Source organism: Chiloscyllium punctatum, chromosome 11, assembly GCF_047496795.1.
Source record: "Chiloscyllium punctatum isolate Juve2018m chromosome 11, sChiPun1.3, whole genome shotgun sequence".
Lineage (NCBI taxonomy): Eukaryota > Metazoa > Chordata > Chondrichthyes > Orectolobiformes > Hemiscylliidae > Chiloscyllium > Chiloscyllium punctatum.
Genome location: NC_092749.1, coordinates 26,971,895 through 26,998,842, shown reverse-complemented (window position 1 = coordinate 26,998,842; position 26,948 = coordinate 26,971,895). Strand labels below are relative to the sequence as shown.

The following is a 26,948-nucleotide window of genomic DNA, read 5'->3' as shown; positions in this document are numbered from 1 at the left end:
TCAGTCATTTTATAATGTATATTAGTTGCAGTACCTTAGCTTGAAAAGATTAAAGACATTTTTATAAAACGCAAGATGCAATCAAATTATTTGTTTAATTTTCAGGGCTTTTTATTTTGCTTTTGCTCTTAGTTTCATCATCTTGTGCAATCTCTCAAATTCTTGTTTATATGGCTGGCAGTAACTGAGAGAATATGGGAGAAATATTGAACAATAATACATCCCTTAGATGGAAAACATTTACAGACATTGACTTCAGACAATTATGCACCAATCTGATCCCCCAGCTGATGTCCAAAAATCAGTTTGGTGATACACTTCACTAAATCTGAGACATGTAGAATAGCCAATACCATAATTGTCATTATATCTATTTAGCATGGAACAAAGGAGTACTTAATTCACATTTGTACGAAGCCAGAAAACTCAAAAGTTAAACAACTTTTTTTTAGAAACTGATAGATTTCTGTAAATAGTTACGTTTGTGAGAATTTTAGTTCTGATACACTTTTTTCTTTCGAACCTTAACAATGTGCGCAAAATATCTTTTGTTGTTAAGACACTTGATGGTGGCAGTGATTTAAAAATGAGCCTACAGAAGTTCTTTCTTTCTAAAATTGTGAAGTATTAACTTGTTCCAGTTTACATTCATTAACTGCTTTAGTAGAACAATGATTTTAACTCCAAAATCTATAACTGACTTTGTAAGCAAATATTGAGGATCACCATGGTCATTGATGATGCAAATGGTCTCTTAAGAGCTAAACATGAACAAGGTGGACAATAGTGCCATCTACTGGTAAAGTCTGAGCCACATTTTAATTCTCAAATGTAGTGTAGGTAGAGTCATAAAGATCTGTACAGCATGGAAACAGAGCTTTCGGTCCAACTCGTCCATGCCAACCAGATATCCTAACCTAATCTAGTCCCATTTGCCAACGCTTAGCCCATATCCATCAACCCTTCCTATTCATATACCCATTCAGATACCTTTTAAATGTTGTAATTGTACCAGCCTCCACCACTTCCTCTGACAGCAGAAGATCTAAAGATATTAATTTAATATATCTGCAGAGAGTTTGAAAATTTAGGCCTTTTATCCAAACGTCCACTGAGTTAATGGATAAATTAATCTGCTTAACGAACCTGTTCTTACAGAAAAGTTAGAGCATTCCTAATTTGTTAAACCTTTGTATAGATGTAAACAGATGATTTCTGTAGCAGAACTGGCGTTTCTTTTATGAATTTAGTACTAAAGAGATTGACAGGGCAGTCATTGTTTTCACTCAAGTGCCTTATGTGTATGTATATACCTCATTCTTTAAGCAAACTACGATTTTTTTTCCTGTGGTGATCCCATGGTTTATGAACCAAGTAGCTCTAGAATACCTTAGTTCAAGTAAGTTGCACCCATTTTCCATTCTTGGGTTTCCTTGAGAACTGTTAATTTTCTAAATTGCAGAGCTCAATGCAGAAGCCCCGCAACCAGATAGGTGGCAATTTTGTATCACGCTGTCCACCAGAAATAGTAGGATTGTTAGCTGGGGAATGACCTCAGGTCAGATGAATGTTTGACTCAAAGCTGACTAGGAAACACCATTGGGAAAATTAGTTCTTATTTCACAAAAAAAAGAAGCAATTTATGAAAATAGTGTTGATGCATTAAACTGCATCATTACAATGCATTTAAAATAATTTTTTAAACTGAATTGCTTTATAGCATCTCTTTGGACTTTGCTTTCTGGAGTAGGGACATTCTCAAGATATTGCATTGCCTTTATCTGTTAGATCCAGGTACAAATGATTATATCCAGTTAGTTCCATCTTATGTAAGGGCCCTCTTGTGGAACAGTGGTAGTGTCCCTACCCCGGACCCAGAGGTTTGAGTCCAAGTCCCACCTGCTCCAGAGATGTGTAATAATATCTCTAAACAGGTTGATTAGGGGAAAAAACAGGTTCCATCTTATTTGATAGGGCTCTTGTAGCACAGTGATATCCTATCTCTGAGCCAGGAGGCCCACATTCAAGTTCCATCTGCTCTGGAGGTATATCACGACATGTCTGAGCAGGTTGCTTAGAAAATATCTCCCATCTTATTTAAATAGGGGCTCTTGAGATCAGTGGTGGTGTCCCTCCCTGTGAGCCAGGAGACTCAGGTTCAACTCCCACCTACTCCAGAGGTGTGTAATAATATCCTTGAACTGGCTGATATAGAAAATATTTATCTTATTTGTACAACTGTTAGATTTCAGTATCGATTGTCTATTCAAAACATAGATTATGATGACCTTCTGACCCCATGCACATGAACTGCCATTTGTGAATTTTTGACGACATGGTTTTCAACATTCAGAAAAATGTTGGTTAATTATTTATTTTAAATTCCAGAACTTTGATAAGCTCAAGAAACAGTGTAGGAACTTTGTTGTCCTCTGTTAATTTAAGGATTATTATTTAGTTAATTAAAGTTCAGTTAATTATCGCAGTAGCTGGAAGTCCAATTTAATATATTGTTGTCCAGTTCACGGAAAGTCAATGTGAACTAGAGAGTACTACTGTAGGGGAATCTTGTTCACATATTGCATTTATTTACTTTTAAGACGGTTCTTCTGCTTGCTGATTTTCAAAGAATTAATTTCATGACACATCCACAATACTTAGTTGGCTTGAGGATAAGGCAACTTTATGGTTGATTCCAGTGGTATAGTGGTTATCTTTCCTCCTTTGAAACTTGGGTTCTAATCCAGCTCAGATTTAAGAGGTTAAGTTCTCATCTCGCTGACAGTAAGGGTTCTCATTAAAAGAAATTTTCGTGCAGCGCTCATCCCAAAAAGCATGCATAAATCTATATCACCAGAACTAATTTAACTGTCTCATTCTTTCGGCATAAAAGTTTGACTAGCATAGAAATGAATAATGTCACATTACTGTAACAGGTAAACGTATTACATAAGAAACACACAAAAAAGTGAGTTAGCAAGGTTGAATACCATGGGACTAACGGAACATTTCTATGGATATGAAGTTATTTGAGAGACAAAAAGCAGAAAATTCATAATGAATGGTTGTTTTTCAGACTTTGGTTTGAAGGGGGAAGTGGAAAGTATGCACTGATTGCCTCCCAAGGGGTTGGATCCATGCTGTTTTTGGTATGCATTAATAACCTGGACTTGAACATGCATATCAAAATTTTGCAGTTTGCATATGGCTTAAAGCTAGAGTGGGGGTTGTTGTAATTCGTTAGAATTTTCATTCTTTCAAAGAATAGGTGTAATGCACCCTTTCTGCATTGTATCATTTAGTGCGTTCAAAGTTTACTTTCTATGGGGACTGAAAGCTTTGTTATTGTGTTGATATTTGAGTGCATTATCCAACATATGGACCCGATTGTAATAGCACCCATATGGGTTATTTGTTTGTTTTCTGCTTTTAAGCCAGAATTTTAAATACGAAAATAAGGATTTTAATATAATGTTACAAGGGTCAGTTTCTTTCAGAAGGCATCATAGCTTTCATTTGTTTAGGATTTGAAGTTGTATTGAAATTATTTCCAACTATTGATTGATGGTTGACATAACCTTGCAATCAATTTTGTTTATATTTTCTTTTCTCCTATCCAATGCTCTTATAAATGAGTATCTTTCTTTCTGTCCATAGTAACTGCGGTATAGTGACCTTGTTTGTGCCTGCTTCAATAGTAGTTATCCAAATTTCAAACAGGCCACCTCTTGCTGACAATTAGGAGAGATGACAAGGTGCATAACTCTGATTCTTAATTAGCCATCTTTTTTAGCTTAAATGATTCTTAATTAGCCATCTTTTTTAGCTTAACTGCAACTTTCAGCAGGTTAACCACAGCGTCCAACTGGGTAGAACAACCAATAATTGGTTCCATTCTTGTCCATCAATTCATTCTCAGAGAATGTGTGTCATGGATTCTTTTCCCAATTTTCCTGTCCTAACACTGGAGTTCCCCAAAGTTCTACCTATCCTTTGGCTTTCTTATATTCATATCTACATGGTACCCCTCAACAATATCATCAGGTTCAGCATGTAAGATAGCAGCACTTTCACCATCACCATCTTGAGCCTGTTTAAACACGGATTTTGCTGTGCAGTCCAATCAAATATGGGATGAACAATTATTTCTGAGGGGCAATTAGGTATTGGGAAGGGCAAAGTCATTGTTCTTGGTCCCTGTACAATCCCATTTCCTGTTCATTGTTTTCACCTTTAGTGACTGCCTTAAGCTAACCAATACAGTTCACAACCTTAGTGTTGTGTTGACAGTTCTGCAAACAATGCAAAAATTGCCTATTTTTTGACATCAATAACATGGCTTGATTTCCAACCTGCCTCAGTTCATCTGCTGCCTAAAAACCTATGCCTTTTGACAGGACTGATACATGAAGAGAACTGGATAAATTAGGATTCTCTGCCACAGAAAGTGGTTGAAGCCAAAACAGTCAATGTTTTCAAGAAGAAGTTAAATCTGATTCTTGCACAGCTTATGAGTTTAAAGGATGCGGGGAGAAAGCAGGAACAGGGTACTGTGTTTGATGATCAGCAATGATTGTAACAGAGCAGACTCAAAAGGGCCAAATGGCCTACTCCTCCTGTTTTCTTTGTTTTTGTGTCAAATTTATGATCCACTGTTCCATTGAACTCTAGCTTTATCTCTCATTTCACGCCAACAGGTTTGTGCTTAAAGCCCTCCTGTTAATACATTGTAACTTGCTCATTGACAGAGCATTGTCTTTTTGCTGACCATCAATGGCTTCCTGACTGACATTTCAGTTTTAACATACTTATCTTTATTTTCAAATTCTTTCAAAGCCTTTCCCCTCCCTTCTCTCCAGCCTCTCCAGCCCTGCAAACTTTTGAGATCCTTGAAACCTCTGCTTCCGAGTTCATGAATACAGTATCCTTGATATTAACTGTTTCACTATTTTCATTATGCCATAAGTGACAAAACTATGGCTTTAAGAGTTTGTTTTGAAGAGAGATTTTAAGGCAGAGATGCTGAAAACTCATAAAATAAACAGTTTGTGAAGCCTTTGTTTTTTTTCCCTCAAAATTAAAACAGTAGAAGCAGCTTGAATGAGTGGGATCAAGCTCTCACACAATCAGGATTTTTAGTTTAGCTTTTAGCAGTTGTTGCTGGGGTCTCAGAAGGGTTTGGAAGCTGCAGCATATCTCTACCTGCTAAACTCTGTCACAGTTTTCTTTTGGCATTTTCCTGTGGCTGGAGTTGCATGTAAGGCAATCTGTTTTTCTGAATTTGTCTTTTTCCAGGGTGTGTTCATGGAATGTTACTACGTTGGAACAGTTAATTAATAATAAATACTCCATCTATTATTTTGTTAAGCATTTTGATAGAGTTGCAGCTAAGCCAATTTTTATCTGATTAGATTAGATTACTTACAGTGTGGAAACAGGCCCTTCGGCCCAACAAGTCGAAGCGCAACCCACCCAGACCCATTCCCCTACATGTACCCCTTCACCTAACACTACGGGGAATTTAGCACGGCCAATTTATCTAACCTGCACATTTTTGGACTGTGGGAGGAAACCGGAGCACCTGGAGGAAACCCACGCAGACACAGGGAGAACGTGCAAACTCCACACAGACAGTTGCCCAAGGTGGGAATTGAACCCAGGTCCCTGTCACTGTGAGGCAACAATGTTAACCACTGTGCCACCATACCGTCCATATGTTTTCTTTTGTTTCTTAACCTGTAGTGTAAGAATCAAGTGTGTTTTGCTTAATGTACGGTAGGTTGACCAATCAAACTGCATTTGGAATGCAATGCCTTAAATTTACTGTTAAAATAGCAAAAAAAATTAGCGTCCAAGCCAACTTCTAATATATTTTGAGGGGATTTAATCTGGTTCACACCACTTCATCCCAAATTCTGCAGCTTAATCCCTAGCACTCTACACCCCAAAACCCATTTAATCTCTTCAATAAGCTTTTGTTCATTTGTCCTCAATTTTCCTTTATGGCTTAATGTGATAATGTCTTATTGCAGTCACTATCTTTAGTAACTTGGAATATTTGCTGTGTCAAATGTGTTATATAAAATAATGTAAGTTGCTAATTTAAAATCTCATATTTATCAGTAATTGCAGTGACAATTATCATCACCCAGGCCAGACCCCCTCAAAATATTTTAAGACGGTAGCCTAGACCCTAACTTGCTTTTATTTTAAAGGTAGATGTGAAGTGGATATTTCAGGTGTGATGCAGCTGGTCAAACCACTCTGCTTTAAACAAAACAGAATTTATTTAAACACTACAGTTAAAACACCAACAAAAGAAAATCGAATTTAGAATAACTTAACTATTGGAAAAGTTAACTGACCCAATACAATAACTTAATTCAGGAACTATTCCAATCCAGTAGCATCCCATAAAGACACCCCTTAGCAGAAAGGTAAGTGAAACACAGATTCTTACAAGCAGGAGGGAGCAATAGCCAAAGAGATTTCCGAGAGAAAGTCAGTCAGGAGTCATTTACTAAAGCTTGCAACCTTCCTGGGCTCAAGCATCTTGTGACTGCCACAGCTAAACCAAACTAGAAAAAAACCTGAACTGGGAGAACTGGCCACTTCACTGCCATTGTTAAACCAGGCTCTTCCTAAACCCTTTGGCACCTCAGCCTTTATGACCTCCCTTAAAAAAAAAACCAAGGACAAAATAACCTTATTAAAGTGACAGTATCCTTTGCAGATTCTTCCTCCAGCAGATGCTCATGGCTGTGTAATAAAATTGATCTTTCTGTGCTATGACTAGTATTAATGATGTAAACTGCTTTCTCCCTGAGCTGCTGTATAATAACAATGGAAATATGGTATACTGGTGTCAGCTTTGTATGATTGTTCAGGCTGATGAAAGTAACCAAGGGTTCTTGTTGTTGTTGTTATTATTATTAACATTTTTTTTGGCTTTGTCTAGCAGCAAATGCCATATCAAGGGTTATGGGAAATAACAAGAAAGTGAGGTTGAGAATTATCTGATCTCATTCAATGGTGGAGTAGACTTGATGGGCTTAATGACCCTATTCCTATTCCTTTGTCTTATGGTCTTATATTGGAGGTTCCTCTGAAAATTCTTGAAGCTGCACTGCTACTGCATTTTCCCCCCATAACCACCGGAAATAGGTGATTCAGGAGAATGCCCTTTAGGAGTTATTCTGCTTTGGGCCCAGAGAAATAAGTTGATTGTTTCCACAACATGATTTATCTCTCTTCTTGAAGATGCTTAGAATTGTTGAATTCTTACAGTGCAGAAATGTTGAAGGCTTGTTTCTCACAAATCCATGGAATGAGTGCATAGAGTCCACATAAGCAAAAGGAGCTATTCATTGCATTCATTGACCTGGCCTAAGCAGTCTTTTAAATTCATTGAAATACATTTAATTTGTCTCTTTAGGTATTCTATCAGAACTATAATTATAATTTACGTTGTGTTTTAGGTTACATTGTTGAATAACTAGATGGGTTGTGGAATAATGATTCCAAATGAGTTGGTTTTAACTGAAATATGGTGAAACTTTAATCCAGAATTCCCCTTTTTGTGTGTATCTAACCAACTACTTTGTACAATAAAAGCAGTCCACCTTTTTGCCCGCATTTTGATACATTGCCCAGGTAGAAAGAAAAATGAGCATCCATCTTAACTATTTATTGTCTAGTTTACATTATTGAATATGTTGTGAAAAATCACAGGAAGGTGATTATTTTTCACATATGCTATAAGTTTTAAAAGCTTTGTGACTTAATTCACAATAAAGTGGATAAATTATTAGCATAAGTAGATAGAAATGGTGATGATAAAGTTGTGATTGTAGAGACGTGGCTGCAGGGTGATCAATGAACATCTCTGTGTGTTAATGATATAGGAAGGGCAGAGAAAAGGGGAAAGGAGGTTGGGTAACATGGTTAGGGGAGTAAAAAATGCAGTAGTGAGGAAGGATATTGGTTTTGAAAATCATGTTGTAGAATCTGTATGTGTGGTGCTAAGAGACAGCAAGAGCAGAAAATATTGTTATGGGTCATCTATAGCTCCCCCCCCCCCCCCCCCCCTCCCCCAGCAGTAGTGGAGATGTAATAGAAAGCATTAAACAAATCAGAGATGCAAACAATAAGAGTGAAATTGTAACCATAGGTGACTTCAATCTGTATCTATTAATGATGTTATAGACCAGGATTACCATGTGTACATGATGGCTTTTAAACCAATACACTGAGGAACCAGCCAGAGAACAAGTTATTCTGGACTCTTCAATGAAAACAGTTTAATTCACCATCTTACTGCGTGGGGTCTCTTGAAGGAAGCCTATAATATGGTGAAATTCTTGATTGAGATGGAGAGTGAAGTAGTTAACTCTGAAACTAGGGTTCTGAATCTAAATAAAGGTAATTATGAGGCTTGAATTGGTAAGGATAAATTTAGTAACTTTACTAAAAGGTTAATGGTAGATAGGCTAATATTTAAAGAACTTGTGTATGAATTCCAGACAAGAAGGAATAGTTGTTGTAACAGAGGTAAAAAAGGAAAGGTGTTTCAACCACGACTTACAAAAGAAATTAGGGGTGGTATTAGATCCGAAGAAGAGACATACTAAATTAACAGAAAAATCAGCAAGTATAACAATTGGAACCATTTTAGAATTCAGCAAAAGAGAACAAAAATTTTGAGCAAGGCAAAGAAGTAGAGAAAGAGATTAACATTGAAAAACTGATCATAAAAGCTTCTTTAAATATATGAAGAGAAAAAGATTAGTAAAGACAGATGTAGGTCACTTACAGTTAGAAGCCAGGGAAATTATAACAGGGGATAAAGAAAGGGTTCTGTCTTCACAGACCAGGGCACAAATAACTTCGCAGAAATGTTAAGGAACCAGTAGAGTGAGAGGGCAGAATTAAAAAAAAATTGATATCAGTAAGAAAGTAAGGAAATTAATGGGGTTAAAGGCTGACATCGCCAGGACTTGATTGTTTACATCCCAGCAAAGTTCAGGAAATGACCCTGGAAATATTAGATGTATTGGTGGTCATCGTCCAAAGTTCACTGACTATATTCAAAAGACATATTCCAAAATTTCAAAGGCATCAAGGAGTACAAGGAGAAAGTAAGAATGTGGCATTGAGATAGAGGATCAACTGTGATCGCATTGAATGGCAGACCGATCTCATAGGGCTGAATGGCTTACTCCTGCTGCTAGTTTCTGTGTTTTGTTTTTATGTTAAGTAGCTGCTCAAGAGCCAGGCTATCGCTCTTGTTGCTTTTCTGCCTTTCTCCCCCAAGAAACAGATAGGCCTCCAAAATGTTTTCTATATGAACTGTTCTGTACTACCATTGATGAATTCATTAGTTAGGTAAAGAAGTGGAAATAAAGAAGTGTTTTATGTAATTCAAGATAATCATCTGGCCAAATAAAACGTGGGGCTGGGTTTTACAACCCCCTGCTTGGGGGTTTGAAGGCAGGAAAGGGAATCTCAAAATGCACTGTGTGGCATTCCTTGGGAATGCTGTGGGGAGGGGAATTGCCTTCAGTTTGCATGGCGGAACCACAAACGAGGTGCTTTCAATTTCTCAACACCTGCCTGGGCATAGGCGTGACTGTAGTGTAGGTAAAATAGCAGTGGGATGCGACCCTTAAGTGGCTATCAATATGACCACAGGCTCAAGGGAGGGTGTGTCCTCCCACTCTAAGGGAGGTGTTGGGAAATTGGAGGCACCTCCTTTTATGGTGCCTCTGTGCCCATTGGAGACAATTCCCCTCTCCATAGTCTTTCCAAGTTTTCCCTTTACTCACTCCTTCCTGCCACTCATAGCTCCATAATCGGGGCTTCACAGCTTATACCTGACACATTCCCCCACACTTAGCTTGATGTTTGGCTCCGGTGGTGATCTCCATTGGAAACTGCCAGTAGTCTAAGCAGTAGTCACAACTCTTACCTGGAATTGCTGGGGCTAAAAAACTGAATGTCATCTAATTAGCCATTGGTCTCCTGAGGTTAAACTTCTTGTAGCTGTAGAAAATAGGGTCTCAAAGCAATGTAGGAAGACCAAATTCATGTTGGCTGTGTTCAGCAAGAGAATGCACTTCTTCAGTCACTAAATCTGCCTGTTATTTATCCATCTGCTCTGTTCTGACTCCACAGATTTATCTGTACAAGATATGTGCCTGCTTCAAGTGATGTGAGTTATGCAAATAGATGAATACTCTGATTCTTTGGAACTGGTTTTCTCATTTTCAACTTGGTGGCCTTCCTGTACAAAGGAAAGCGGGACTACATTTATAATACAGTGAACAATGTTTCCTGTTGCAGTTTAATGTTACTTTTCACATGTTGAGTTTCAAAATCATTGGACACTGTAGATTTTGCAATTTGGACTACACTAAACTGTCCAGGAATGTCAATGTCATTTTGGTCTGTAAGTCTTCAAGCTTGTGATGCTTTTGTTTTCATTAATTTTTGCCCATCTCTTGTTGTCTTGGGGAAACTTGTGGTGAGTCGCCCTTGTGAACCATTGCATTTCAATTCCCCATTGCTGGGAGAGAGGCAGTCCCAGCAGTTTGAAACAGCTACAGTAAAGAAACAGTGATGTATTTCCATGTAAGATTGTGAATGACTTGGAGAGGAACTTGGCGATGATGGTGTTCCCATGTATCTGCTGCTTTTGATATCGGTTGTAGGTTTGGAAGGTCTCTTCTAAGGAGCCTTGGTGAATTTCTGTGGTGCATTTTGGAGACTGTATGCTGCTCCTGCTGTGCACAGGTAATGGAATGAATATTTGTAGATATGGTGCCAATCAAATGGAGTTGATCAAACATTTCCAGTGCCACACAACACTTCACGATATCCACAGTGTGAAGAAGGAAATTCTGTGGTCACTGTGTGGCGGCCACTCTTATTGATACTATAATTGACAGGCTGGTTGGTGAGAATGACTCAAGTATGTCTTTCCCCCTCCCCTTTTTGGTTCCTTCATCATTTGCTATATTCCAGCTCAGCAGTTACGTCAATAAGGACTCGACAAACCTGGTCAGTCATGGTGCAGCCAAACCACTCTTCATCGTACATGTTGAAGTTCCCCACCCAGAGCATGTTCTGCACTCTTGGCATCCTCAGAGCTTCCTTCAAGTGGTAGTCAACATGGACAACTGCAGATTGATTCACCATATTCATCAATTCATCTGCCAGAAGTGAAACAGGTTTTCCACAATTACCTTTTCTGTCCCATTAATTCCTCCAAGTTCCACATCTAAATTCTTCCAGTGTGTGCTGCCATGACATGATTTCTTGGATCAAATACCACTGCCAGTATGAGAGAGTGAGTGCTGCTCATGTAACACATGCCACAAATACATGTTTCTTGATGAGACAGGTGCCTGCAAGTTTATTCACAACACTCGCTAATTACACTGCTGTAATAGCACAGATTTGTACATAATTTGGATTCTCTACTTTCTGATACTGTATATTTCATACACAGATGACTAATTGAACACACGACAACGACGCCATTGCACTGAAGGTGACTCAAGTTGAAACAGGTAGCTTAATATTGGAATATCACAAGGTGTGATGTCATGTAGGTACACTGTCAATCTAATCTAGAGTCTATGCAATTACCCAATACTGTGTTATTTATATGGATGATATTGCCTGCAAGTTGATTGGTTGGTTGTTTAGTTCATCACCATACTGTACATGTGTTGATGGATAACTCATTTATATGTTGATGTGCATTGAATGAAGTTATGCAGTTGAAGTATGATGTGCTGGAGGAGAGGAATTAATTCTTAAATTCCTCTTGTTGCACTTGTTAAAATTTGCCTAGTTTGAGAACACGATTTGCAATGCTACAAAAGTCACCAAGAGTAATTTCATAAAACCTGTGTTCCATTTTTTGTTTGTGTGGTTTCCTTTATACTTTCAGAACTTGGTGTGTCCTTATGCACCACTTAGTACTTGCTGCCCTCTAGTGGGTAACCACTCCGGAAAATGAAGAATTGTACAGGCACCAGCAATGTTCTTGGTTTAAAACTATTCTTGCATTCTTCCTTGGCTGCTAGCATAATTACGTTTTTGTACTGGTATTTACACAGTCAGCAGTGTCTCCATTTGCTTTGGCTCACACTCCGGTACAACTGAGGTCTGTATCCATATAAAATTAGCTCAACATGTACTAAAATGTCTTTTAAAGTGCAAACAAATGTCAAATTGTACATTTTGGCACAAGTCCAGTGTAGGCTGAGCAGGTGCCAATTGGGAACCTCCTATTTCTCTAAAATTAGGAAGTTTCGCTTCTTTATACTTTAAAAAAAATTATGCAATGTATACTGAGTTTTTCTTATTGAGTCTAATTATACAACTTAACATGCATTTTTTTGCATTAGTGATTAATTTCAAAATGGCAAACATCTTGCAACCCAATTAATTTTGGAATTTTGAACAATCAGAGCTATATTTTAAAAAATTTACATCTCCATGCAGTTTATATCACCTTTCTGATTATAATAAAGACTGTCTATCAAGTGTGTAATACTGTGTAGTTGCATTCTCCTGCCAGTGGAGGTATTGCAAGACCACTCCTAGTTTAAGTATATATTACATAATAGAAAGTTTACAAAAGCTCTTTTTACTATTAATGTGTATGGGGGCATAAAAATCAAATAAAATAGTACACAGAATTGAGGTTCATTGATCGAATGAATAACTTATTTCAAAAGATGAATTGTACACACCCTGATCTAATTATCTCCTCCAGTTTAACTCCACAGTCCAAAGACCACATTTGATCTTGACTTCACACATACAATGCTATCAACAGATTATTAATAGTTTGCAGTCCTGCAATAATTTAAAGACCAATTATGTTTGCCTTAATTATTTTCTTTATTGATAGAGTATTGTGATTGTAAAAATAGTTTACCAGTTGTATTGGTAGAAATGGGATTGTAACAGTTCTCACAACTCCAGTCACTGCTGCATTTCTGGATTACTGCCATAAGTGACTGACCATCCTCCTCCCTTAATGGGGAAAGTTGAAGAACATCATTACGTGCCAGGAGACCCCTTGACTCCTCAACAATATCAGCAAGGGCCTGAAAGTTCTTAATGTGACACAGATTTTGTTCAGTTGCATTGGTACAAAGATTTTTAACAATGATGGACAGCACCCAATCCCAGGATTCTCAGCTCATATGTATTTAGGGGCATTTTCACTGCCATGAGGTAGGGGTGCAGGCAGCTGGACCACACATAGCACATCACCCTTTCTGGCATTTAAAAATCCCATCCCCATAATATTTTTGTAGAGCCTGACCTTTTTCGTAAGTAAATATTTAAGGACTCTTGGAGGAATCATGAATCACAGGGATTCCAGTATCAAGTCATAAACGACAAATAAAAGGCATTCAGCTGTTCCACTGAAATACACTGTTATATGACCAATGCCAGAAGCTTATAATCACTTCAAACTTAATCTGGTGTCATGACTTAGATCGGAGCATGTAAACTGATTTCTTTCTTTGTCCCACTCCTCCATTGGCCACATTAAAGTTTGAATTGAAAAGGCAATTATGTATGAGATTTTACATGGCTTTTTATTGGAAACAAGACAGCAAGTTCCTACTATAAGCTCTATATTTATTAACCAATAGAAAAAAAAAATTTGCTCAAGGAAATATGCAAAGATGATTAAAAGTTGTAAAATATGCAAATAGTTCCAACCACCCTCCTTATAAAATAATGCATGTGTATGTGATGTTTTTATAATCATCATTACATTAGAATCATTAGGATCAGGAGTATCCCTCAACTAATTTTATTTGACTTCAACCTGATGGATCTACCTCACCCAAAGAAGGAAAGCCGGTATGGGTTACCTACTTCCTCGTAGTCTAAGGTACAATTGATTTTTACCTGGGTTATAGCTTTCCCTCATATATGGCCCAGGTGAAACTCATCAGAAAATATTCCTCCATCGTAGGCATTAGGAGTTGGGAAAAATAAGTAACCATTACATTTGAGGAAAATAAACTTATTCAGTGTCCCCAGTACTGTAACCGAAGATGCATCTTCCTGAATCATTTTTGGCTGGGTGAATTTACTGTTTCTGGTCAAAGTAATATAAATTCAAAATTTCCCTTGAAGAAGTCTTTGTTTGTAGTGATAAGGCCTTCCAGTGGATTTTCATATCTCACAACTTTCATGTTAGGAATTTCAGAGAAGGGACAGAGGGAAAAGGCTGTTTGCTTTGTGGCAAGTTTTGTCAGTGTGCTAAATCAATTTGATTTTTTTGCACCCATAAATGGAGTCAGGAGATCACTTTCTACAAGTGTTCCAAGTTCACTGTCTTCATTCAAACAGCTTTTTCCTTACAAATGCAAATATTAGCGACTGTCTTTTACTTTGCCCAGTGTTCTTTTCAAAAAGGGTTTACAATGCATATATATGTCCCATCTTTGATATTATAATTTAACATCATAGATTCATGCAGCACAGAAAAGGCCCTTCAGCTCACTGAGGCTGCACTGGTGTAACTATTGATAAAACTGCACTAATCCCAATTTCCTGCAGTTATAGAGTAATAGAGATGTACAGCATGGAAACAGACTCTTTGGTCCAACTCATCAACGCCAACCAGATATCCTAAATTAATCTAGTCCCATTTGCCTGCCCTTGACCCATATCCGTCCAAACCCTTCCTATTCATATACTCATCCAGATGCCTTTTAAATGTTGTAATTGTACTAGCCTCCACATGTCCTCTGGCAGCTCATTCTATGCACCCACCACTCTCCCTGTGTTTGCCCCTTAGATCTCTTTTATATCTTTCCCCTCTCATCTTGAACCTACCCCCTCTAGTTCTGAACTCCCTCACCCCAGGGAAAGTTCTTGTCTATTTACCCTATCCGTGCCCCTCATGATTTTATAAGCCTCTATAAGGTCACCCCTCACCTTCGATGCTCCAGGGAAAACAGCCCCAGCTATTCAGCCCCTCCCTACAGCTCAAACCCTCTAACCCTGGCAACATCCTTGTAAATTACTTCTGAACCCTGTCAAGTTTCACAACATCTTTCCTATAGGAGGGATGTTTTCTCAGAGGATATGTTTCAGTTATTAATTCAGTTGATTGCTTCAGAAACATTTCATAGATTTGCTAAATTTGGTAGTGGCTTGTTGATTTTCTGTACGCAATAAGTACTGGAAGAGTGTGCATGAAGGATGCGTGGGCAGCCATGGAAGTATGACAGATGAGGACTTGAGGGCCTCACATTCATGATCAGAACTGGGCTGATGGCCCAATAATTGAAGGTAGGCATTCCAACCTGTTACTCATCCTTTTGCCTCTTCAGGCTATCCCCAGGGAAGATGAGAGTTTGACTCCATCCTGCCCCAAAATATGGCAGCCTGGGGCCTCCATAACAGACTTTGCCAGACTCCCAATACTTATCTCCATTACAAAAATCTAGTTCCAGATCTTTGTTGTTTTGGGACTGAGATAACTCCATTTCCACAAAGCATTTCCAAATATGCTTGAAAGGCACTGAAAGTAAAATTACACTTCTACTTGTCAACTAACTGAACTGCTTAAGGGAGTGAATGAGTAGCTGGGTCATGCAGAACATAAAATTCCTGGATCCTAATTATTAGGTTGATCCCAACCATGGCAGAAGAGGAGTGCATCAATGATATGTAGTGTCCCCTTTCTGCGGAGAGAAATGGGAGCAGTTTTCTTTCACAGTTGCTGTTTGCTGGAAGGCTGTTTCTGAGGACCTTGTAGGATGACTGTACTTCAGTGATCTAGTTCCATGATTGTGACACTTCAGGCCTTTACATGCAGACTGGTCATATTCGTGAGGTGGAAGGGATGCAGCCATGCTGGCCTTTCTGATTTGGACAGACATCGTGCTACTTTTCAAGTTTGTTTTTACCTTAACTTAGCTGTTACTATTTGCTAAAATTGAGCGAAATTAGATCAACTGGGAATTAATGAGTTCAAGTTTAAAGTTAGTTAAAGACTGAGTTCACCATAGAACATCAGTTTCACTTTCAAGATCTTCTGTTGAATCAGAGTCACATAGCACATAAGAGACCCTTTGGCCCACCAAGTCTGTACTGACTTGTCTACACTAATCCCACCTTCAACACTTAGCTCACAGTCTTGAATATTGTTGCATTTATGACGAGTAATCATTTATGTACTTTCTCAAGGTTGTAAGGTTTCAAGCCGGCTTTTACTACTCTCCCAGGTAATGCATTTTACAATGTGAATTACATTGTTGTAAAACTCTCCATTTGTTGAAAGTTAAAATTTCTATCATTCCAGTTATGAGACTACTGGACAAGCTTGATCTTTATTACAATCTGTCTTGTTAGACCATAATTAGATTAGATTAGATTCGATTACTTACAGTGTGGAAACAGGCCCTTCGGCCCAACAAGTCACCACCGCCCCGCCGAAGTGCAATCCACCCATACCCCTACATCTACCCCTACCTAACACTACGGGAAATTTAGCATGGCCAATTCACCTGACCTGCACATCTTTGGACTGTGGGAGGAAACCGGAGCACCCGGAGGAAACCCACGCAGACTCGGGGAGAACGTGCAAACTCCACACAGTCAGTCGCCTGAGGCGGGAATTGAACCCGGGTCTCTGGCGCTGTGAGGCAGCAGTGCTAACCACTGTGCCACCGTGCCACCCAGCACTTTTAATGAATAGAATGTGCAGAAGAACCATGAATAATAAAAAGCGTCAAGATTCTAAGGTTGAATTGAAATACTAAACTAAATCTCCATTTTGCAGAACTCTAAACAAAAATGACTGAATAGGTATACTGAACAAGTAAATAATTTTTCTAAACCACTTACACTATATATGCAATTCTGGCATTACTAATTAATATGGTGTGAAATGACTTAACAGGCACATTACGGGTTAAACATCCGACAGACTGTTCTTCAAATGGTTAATGCCATGAAAACAACTCCCACCCTAGTAGTTGAGACACTGTGGAACAATGTTAAAACTCTGTCTTCCATGCAAGAAATTCGCAGTCCTTCACTTTTGAAGAACGAACCTTAGAACACTTCAAAGCCTCTCTGACTTGGCCTGCCTCAATGGCTGCTCATGCTTCAGTAGTATAATCTCTTCTTCCTGAACTGAGTTACCCAAAGCTTCCAAGACTGCCCCCAGTCATCCAGATACCAGCAGAGTTTCAGCTTTTATTAAACTGCTTGCTCCACAAAACTATTGTAGAATTTCTTTAAATTCCAACCTTTTTCACTTCCATCAAGCAAATACTGCTTCTAAGCTTCCTGCACTCCATACACAGTTGCACTGAGCTGTCAATGACTTCCAGATCTTCCAGAATTGTTTCCCCACAGAATGGAAACATCATTCTCCAGAACTTCTCCTTCGCCCTCACTGCCTGGAACCTGCAAACAGCAACACTTGTGCTGTTTAGCCACTTCCCCTGTTTTTGTATTTAGCCAGCTTCAAACTACAACTAACTTCCCTGTTAGCAATTATCTGGATAAGTTGAAAGCAGAGGACCACTTCAGGCCCACTGTTTCCATTATGGCATTGATTGCTCTGAGCTACCTTTAACCTGGCCTTTAGATTATCAACCAAGTTCGGAGCAACAGAGACCTAATGGGCCACTAAATCCACTCAGTTTTGATTCTAGTACAGATCAGTCAAAAGTAATGTAAATCCTGATATCCTCAGTCAAAAAACTAACCATAGTAGGGATCTCCTCTCTGCTGGGTGGAGGAATCTGTGGTTGGTGCTTTGCCTGTGCCCATGCCCTAAGTCAACAGCAGCATTTTGACCCTAATTCCCAAAGATTTTTGGACTTTCATTCATTAGGCAGTCACCAACACACTTGAGTAAATCCAAACCAAATTTAGAGAGGGAGAGCCAAATATATTTAGAGTTAGAGTTGAATGGCAGAACAGTTCAAGGAAGCGATTGGCCTAGGTTGCTATTATTTATGTCCTTACAATCCAAACTAATAGCTGTAATCAAAGTTCTGACTGAGGCTAGTTGGTTTCAGAAGCTCATCCCATGCTGACTACATTATGGGTTTGGATTATTTCCTTCTTGTTTTTCTTCCTGATGAAATGTTTTTTGTGCTTGAATGTATAGCAACAGCAATATTATTCCCTGTATGAGATCAAGTTTTCAGGAACCTGAGCTGGTGTCAAATGGTGGAGAACTGGGTCTTTTTTTTAATCTTTGCTGTATGCTGCTCTTGGAAACAATATCTTGCAGCTTTGCTGTAAGTTCTAATGTGTGATGAGTGAACCACATGATGCCCTAGTAACTGCGGAAACCAAGATTTGTTATAGTCATAAAGGGCCTCGACATTTTATAAGCTTGGGTGCGCAAGTCTGATAGTTCTTTGCTAATATTAGGAGAGATAGGCAGGGTATCATAGAATCATACAGCGTGGAAATGAGCCCTTGGTCCAACTTGCCCGTGCTGACGAGGTTTCCCAAAGTAAACTAGTTCCATTTGCCAAACCTTTCCTATACATGTATCTGTCCAAATGTCTTTTAAATATTGTAACTGTACCTGCATCTACCACTTCCTCAGGCAGTTCAATCCATATACAAGCCACCCTCTGTGTGAAAAAGCTTCTCCTGAGGTCCCTTTTAATCTTTCCCCCTCACCTTAAAATTATGCTGTCTAGTTTTGAACACCCCTACCTGAGGGAAAAGACCTTTGCTATTCACCTTACCTATGCCTTTCGTGATTCTATAAACTTCTGTAAAGTCACCCCTCAACTTGCGCTCCAGGGAAGAACAATCCCCACGCTATACAGACAAGGCGGTTAAGAGGGTGTTCGGCACACATGCCTTCATTGCTCAGACCTTTAAGGATGGGAGTTGGGATATTGTATTGAGGTTGTACAGTGCATTGGTTGAGCCTCTTCTGGAGTACTCTGTCCAGATCTGGTCGCCCTGTTATAGAAAAGAGATTATTAAACTGGAGAGGGTTCAGAAGTGATTTACTTGGATTTACTAGGAGTGTTTAAATTCTAAGGAGAGGCTGGGACTTTTTTCCTTTGGAGCATAGGAGGTTGAGAGGTGTTCCTGTGGAGGATTAGAAAATCATGAAGGGTAGGTGAATCTAGGTGGTGTTTTCCAAGGATGGGGGATTTCAAGATTTGGGGACATATATTTGAAATGAGAGGAGAAAGATTTAGATGAGACAATGAGAGGCAATTTTTTTACAGTGTCTCAAATCAACCTTCAGAGGAGTGGTTGATGCTGCTCCCGTTGCGTTTAAAAGTCATTTAGATAAGTACATGAATAAGAAATGTTTGGAGGCATATGGGCCAAGCACAGGCAGGTGGGACTAGTTTAATTTGAAGTTATGGCCATCTTGGACTGGTTGGACCAAAGGATCAATTTCTGTGCTACTCTAATCAGCTTTTCCTTACAACTCAAACACTCCAATCCTGGTAACATCCTCGTAAATCTCTTCTGCACACCTTCCAATTTAATCATATCCTTCCTGTGTTAGGGTGACCAGAATTGTACAAATTACTCCAAAAGTGCCCTCACCAAGATTTTATACAGCCACAACATGACATCCCAACTCCTATGCTCAATGCTCTGACCAATTAAGGCAGGCGTGCCAAATGTCACTTTCACTGCCTTGTCTGACTGTTAGGCCACTTTAAAGGAACCATATATCTGTACCCCTAGGTCTCTGTGTTTGACAACACTCCCAGGGCTCTACCATTTACTGTGTAATTTCTCCCTTTTATTTGTCTTAACAAAATACAACACATTACATTTGTCTAAATTAAACTCCACTCCTCGGCTCATTGGTCCAGCTGATCAAGAACCCGTTGTACTCTTAGATAACCTCCTTCACCGTCAATTCTGGTGTCGTCTGCAAACTTACTAACTATGCTTCCTATATTCTCATTCAAATTGTTTATATAAATAACAAGCAATAGTGAACCCAACCCTGATCCCTATAGAACACTGCTGGTCACAGGCCTCCAGTCCGAAAAGCAACCATCCTCCTTCACCCTCTTGTCTCCTACCATCAAGCCAATTTTGTATCCACTTGGCTAGCTCTTCCTGGGTCCAAACCAACAGATACCATCCAGAGGTAAAGGCATCAGTTCCATACTGTTACATATGTCAGTAAAAATATTTCATCAAGTGGTTTAGAAATTGCCAGGCAGTCTGCTGGGTCACATGGGTTCTTTGAAAATGCAACTGAAGTTTTACGCAACTGATGTAAATTCAAAGCTACGTGAAATTGCTTCCTGGATGGTTCCAAATCCTATTGATTCCAAGCGTACTGACGCCAGATTGGATATTTGACATCTGTTGTGACATTCAACTCTTGAGTACTTGCAGAATACTCACTCTGGACTGATGCAAAAGTGGCTGCACCATGTATGATACGATAGAACTGCCCGAACTTGCACTTTGTCAGAGTTTCATTGTGATGGGGTTGAGGAATAGTTTCATCTTAGATGCTGCAGCATAATCCCTGATTTCCAGGTTTGGCTTTGGCTTTCATAAGTAAGCTAAGTAATTTATTGTTCTGAAGAAGAGTCACACTGGACTCCATGTTAATTCTGTTTCCCTCTCCATAGCTGCTGCCAGACCTGCTGTTTTTCTCCAACATTTTCTGAATTTACTTTCTTTCCCTAAATATCCATGTCTAATTCTGTTCAGGATGTGGTCTCAACTATCACAAACGATGTGCCTTCAAAATCCCAAATAACTGCAGTGGAGTGAGGAAGAGGCGCCTGTCCAATGTGTCTTTGCCCGGGCTCTCTGTTCCAAGGCCCGCACCATCGGATTCTGTCTCAGAGGAGGTGAGCATTCAATGACATGCCAATAGCACGGGGTTTACTTTGTCAAATTTGTCTAAACATGTGAGAGTTAGTTTATCCAGCCATGTTAAATAATGATATTAGAATTGTTTGTTTTTTACATCAGATGTGTGCACTTCTAAAAAGAGATATTTTTGCACTGCTCTGAGAACTGTGGTGTAACGTTAAAATTTTATATTCTTTGAAAGAAGCTTATCCTTTCCAAGCCCAAAGATTGTCTTGAATTGACTCACTTGTTAACAGAGTTTCAAACTACTTTTTTTGGGGAGGTGGGGGGGGGGGGAAGAGAATGGATTTCATGAGAAAATATTTTTTTAAAAAAGTGTGTAGAAGGAAAACTTCCACCAGTGAAGAAAGCCTGGGAGAGGAACTGAGGAAGGGAAGGATCAGCTGAAGCTTCATCCTTTTGAAATTATAGTTCAAAGATAAGGACAACCATTTCAACTGGAATCCTTTAATTTATCTAAGGTGAAGGGACCAGATTTTGTGCAAGAAGTCAGGGACGGTTTATTGTTTCTATAACCTTTGGAGCATTTTGTACTTGCTTCTGGGATAACCTTTATGTGAGAATGAAGGTTATGATCCCATGCCCTTCCACAAGAATGTGTAATGTAAGAGTTAATATAACAGATGCTGAAAGGATGCAGTAGGCAAGAGCGCTAATGTTCTGAAGAAAGCAACCCAAGCTTATCCAGCCTTTCTTCACAGCTGAATCACATCTTTACAGCTCCATACCAGGCAATGGCCTAATGAAATTTCTCTGCACCCCCTCCAGTGCAATCACATCTTATGGTGTGGTGACCAGAACAGCGCACGGTACTCCATCTATGACCTAACCAAAGTTTTGTACAGCTCAAATGTGACCTCCAGGCCCTAATAAGTTTTGCTACAACTGTCAAAAGTCAAGCATCACATATACCTTCTTAACTACCATCTCCACCTCTCATGCCACTTTCAGGGAGCTGTGGACAAGTATCTCGAGTTCCCTCTCTTCCTCTGATTTTCCTGATCTCTTGCCATTCATGTGTTCTTAGTTCTTCCAAAGTGCTTCCCCTCACACTTATTGGGGTTAAATTCCATCTGCCGTTGATCAACCCATTTGACCGATCTGTTTATATCCTCCTAGAGTCTAACACTTCCGCACTCAGCTATCCAGTCAGTCTTTGTGTCATTCACAGACTTAATAATCTCTGCCCCTTCTCCCTGTACACATTGTCATCTACATAATTTATGAATATCACAGTATCGGACTCAGGACTGATCCCTATGGTGTGTCACTGCATACTGGACTCAGTCACACAAACAACCTTTTGCCATCATTCTCTGTCTCCTGTCACTAAGCTAATCTTGGATCCAACTTGCCAAGTTATCCTGGATTTCATGAGTTTTTATCTTTATCAGTTTCCCTTGTGAGACTTTGTTGAAATATATATAAATTACATCAGCAGCACTACCCTCATCCAAACATTTGGTCACCTCCTTGAAATGTTCCACAGAGTTGTTAGGTATAATCTTCCTCTAACAAAGCTTTGCTGACTATCCTTCATGAAACCTTGCCCCTCTAAATGGAAATTAATTTTCTCCTTCACTATTTGCTCCAATAGTTTCCCTACTACTGATGTTCGACTCACTGGCCTATAGTTCCCTGGTCTATCTCTTCCATCCTTGCACAGATCTTGCTTAGTATTCTTCTGCAAACTGCTGAACCTGCTTCTCTGTCACTGCACATCTTGAAACTTATTACACCATTAAATTGTTCCACTGTTGATTAAAAGTTATCAGTCTGATACATTTAACTCTGTTTCTCTCTTCATAATGCTGCCTGACCTGCCACGTCTTTCTGTTTTTGTTTTTTATTCCCATCCCCAAACTTGCAGCTATTGAAGTATTTAGATTTTTTTCTTAATGACCGTCTCATTTTCAATAGAAAAAATGTAACTTGTTGCGTGTCCAAGAATGCTGACTATATAATTTAATCTGATAATCCAGTACAATCCCAAAGAAATGCACCATTGCAGGGTACTATCTTTCAGGTGAGACATGAAATGATACTTTTTCCCTGTCCTCCTGTGAGAATGTGAATGAGCTTATGGCATTTCTCAAAGAAAAATGGGATAATTAGCCTTGTGTAAGACCATAACACACACGAACAAAAATTAGACCATTCAGCCCATTGATTCTGCTCTGCCATTCAATCATGGCTGATCAGTTTTTCATCCCCATTCTCCAACCTTCTCCCATAACCCTTGATCCTCAAGCGTCTTGGACATTGTCCTTATTCTTCAGCAAAACAACCATACACAGATTCATCTTGTTAATTACCTCCCTGCTGCTTGTAGGACCTTGCTTTAACTCTGTTGAAAGCCATATTTATGTACATTTACAGGAACAAGTATTTAATTGGCAATACACTGATTTGAGACATCCCAAGATCATGGAAGGTGTCATATGAACGCAAGTCCTTTTCTTGTTAACTGTTGAAAAAAGTTGTTACTGATCCAAAACTGATTACTTTTAGGACAGGAACTGTTGTTGTCAAAGTCACAGCTGATATTCTGTGTGATGGTGACAAAGTTAAATTTTCCTCATTCTTCTCAACTAGTCTACAGCATTGACACTATTGACCATATTGTCATCCTCCTATGCGTTTATGCAGGTGAGGAGGACTTCTCTCACCACGGTTCAGTACTTCATTATCTAAATATAATCAGGCAATCATTTGCAATGTCATTTCCTCCTGGTCCCATATTACGGTTTCTGTTATTCCCCAAGCATATATGTTTGCCCCCTTCCTATTTCTCATTTACTGCTGTGCTTTAGAGGCATCATCGAATGAACATTTGGTGTCACATAAAGGCTGACATGACCCAGCTCCATTTTACAGTGACCTTTCTTGATTTCTCAGCTGATGCAAATTATCAGACTATTTATTATCACTGGAACACTGGATGAGGAGAAATTTAGAAAGAATATTCTTAAACCTGAAACTGTTGTTAGCAGTCACTATTCCCAATTCCATTCACTAAATGCAGGCTCAATCCCTCATCCTTGGCAACCGTTTGAGATTAAGTTAATCTGTTGCAATCTTTGTGTTACATGTAACCCAAACTTGAGGTTCCAACTGCATAGTTATGCTATCTTCAAGACTACATTTTTCCATGTGCCTAACATTACATCTTATTTTGTTTTCTATTGAAATCAGTAAAATAGGCTATGAAAGGGAAAACTGATCTGATTTTGTCACTTTCTTGCCTGGTGTGTAAGATTGCAATTCCCCACTGCAGAGTTTCTTTATGCATATGCCAACATTATTTAAACCGGGCAGTTTACTTGCCACAGATGGCATTCCCAGCTGCACAGCATCTAATGTATGCCACAGAGTATTTTGATGCAGTCTATACTTATCCCTATAAAGCCTTCAATCACATTCCAAACCAGATATTTATCCTGCTCTTTTTTTAGAGGAGTTAATTGACGTAGTATTAATTACGTTTGAGTGTTCCACATATTTACTCATCTATTAGTTTTGTTCCCCCCTAATCTCTGTGCTTCACTTGAAGCTTTTTAATTTTGGTACTTTTGCCCTTGATTTATGACTCCAATGTAAGTTGGGTAGTACATTTGTATCTGCATTATTCATGACACTTTGATTTATGTCTTTGAAATAACACTTTTGTGTTTTTTTGAAAATATCATCCAGCTTGGGATTTTCTTTTAGTCTGTCTTCATTTTTGAAAACTCTGTGACCCAGGACCACTCTTGGAAGTCTACTCGGAAGCCTTTCCAACGTGCTTATCGTTTTGGAGATGATGTCGTCAAAATTCCAATCGTAACCTTATTGCAAGTTCTAGAAGAATTCTGAGTGATTTGTTGAAGACTTGTATACCTTGAGTCAAACTACAATGATGCATCTTCTAAAGATGTTAATATTCTTTAAGGGCTTTGCTAAATGAAATAATTTGATATTGAAGAGCTTCCTTTTCTGTCTCATGACACAAAATCCTAGACTACTCTTTCATAAAGTCATGGAACTGTACAGCATGGAGACAGACCCTTTGGTCCAAATAGTCCATGCTGACCAGATATCTTAATCTAATCTAGTCCCATTTGCCTGCATTTGGCCCATATCCCTCTAAACCCTTTCTATTCATATACTCATGCAGCCTTTTAAATGCTGCAATTATATCAGCTTCCACTACTTCCTCTGGTAGTTCATTTCATACATGCACAACCCTCTGCATGAAAACGTTGCCCCTTAGGTACCTTTTATATTTTTCCCCTCTCACCCAAACCTATGCCCTCTATTTCTGGACTCCCCCACCCTGGGGAAAAGACCTTGTCTATTTAACCTATCTATGCCCCTCATGATTTTATAAATCTCGATAAGGTCACCCTCAGCCTCCAACCCTCCAAGGAAAACAGCCTCCGCCTATTCAGCTCTCCATATAGCTCAAATCCTCCAACCCTGGCAACAGCCTTGAAAATCTTTTCTGGACCCTTCAAGTTTCACAACATCCTTCTGATAGGAAGGAGACCAGAATTGCAAACAAAAAGTTCCAAAAGTGGCCTAACCAATGTCTTGTACAACTGCAACATGATCTCCTAACTCCTATCTCAATACTTTGAGTAATAAAGGAAAGCATACCAAACTCCTCCTTCACTATCCTATCTACCTGTAACTCTACTTTCAACGAACAATGAACCTGCAATCCAAGGTCTCTTTGTTCAGCAACACTCCCTAGGACCTTACCATTAAGTGTGCAAGACCTGTTAAGATTTGCTTTCCCAAAATGCAGCACCTCACATTTATCAAAATTAAACTCCATCTGCTGCTTCTCAGCCCATTGACTCATTTGATCAAGATCCCATGGTACTCTGAAGTGACCTTCTTTGCTGTCCACTACACCTCCACTTTTGGTATTATCTGCAACCTTCCTAACTATATCTCCTATGTTTACATCCAAATCATTTATATACATGATGAAAAGTAGTGGACCCAACATCCATCCTTGTGGCACTCCACTGGTCACAGGCCTCCAGTCTGAAAAGCAACCCTCCACCACCATCCTCTGTCCTCTACCTTCCAGCCACTTTTGTATCCAAATGGCTAGTTCTGCCTGTATTCCATGAGATCTAACCTTGCTAACTCGTCTCCCATGGAGAACCTTGTTGACCGCCTTACTGGTCCATATAGATCACGTCCACCGCTCTGTCCTCATCAATCCTCTTTATTACTTCTGGAAAAAATTCAATCAAATTTGTGAAACACTATTTTCCACACACAAAGCCATGCTGACAATTCCTAATGAGGCCTTGTGTTTCCAGATACATGTACATCCTGTCCCTCAGGATTCCCTCCAACAACATGTCCACCACCAACGTCAGGCTCACTGGTCTATAGTTTCTTGGCTTGTCCTTACCACCTTACCTAAATAGTGGTACCACGTTAGCCGAGGCTTCTGGCACCTCATCTATGACTATCGATGATACAAATATCTCCTCAAGAGACCCAGCAATCACTTCCCTAGCTTTCCACAGAGTTCTAGGGTACACCTGATCAGGTCCTGGGGATTTATCCACCTTTATGCATTTTAAGACATCCAGCACCACCACCTCTTGAATATGGACGTTTTTAAAGATGTCGCCATCTATTTCCCCACACTCTATGTTTCCATGTCCTTTTCCACAGTAAACACTGATGCAAAATACTCATTTTGTATCTTCCTCATCTGCAGCTCCACATAGGCTGCCTTGCTGATCTTTGAGTGGGCGGAAGTGGGTACTGCAGATGCTGGAGATTAGACCCAAGATTAGAGTGGTGCTGGAAAAGCACAGCAGGTCAGGCAGCATCCGAGGAGCAGGAAAATCGATGTTTCGGGCAAAAGTCCTTCATCAGGAATGCCTGTGTGCTCCTACTGCCTTTTTACTCTTCTAAGGATTCCACTCAATCTCTCCTGTCTTTACAGGAGATGGCAAAAGCAGGGAGGTGTGGAATTACTAGTCAAGGACAGTATTACGGTAGCAGAAAAGACGTTTGAGGACTCGTCT

General features: G+C 39.3%; 1 protein-coding gene across 5 annotated transcripts in view; it reads left to right on the top strand.

Annotated features, from left to right (window-relative positions):
- The window catches only part of prkd3 (protein kinase D3), a 421,243-nt gene that overhangs the window by 269,846 nt on the left and 124,449 nt on the right, over positions 1 to 26,948 (top strand). For all 5 annotated transcript variants that reach the window (XM_072580535.1, XM_072580534.1, XM_072580537.1 and 2 more), the window contains one exon: positions 20,740 to 20,882. In XM_072580535.1, coding sequence (XP_072436636.1) covers positions 20,740 to 20,882 — 143 coding nt within the window. The remainder of the gene's footprint in view (positions 1 to 20,739; positions 20,883 to 26,948) is intronic.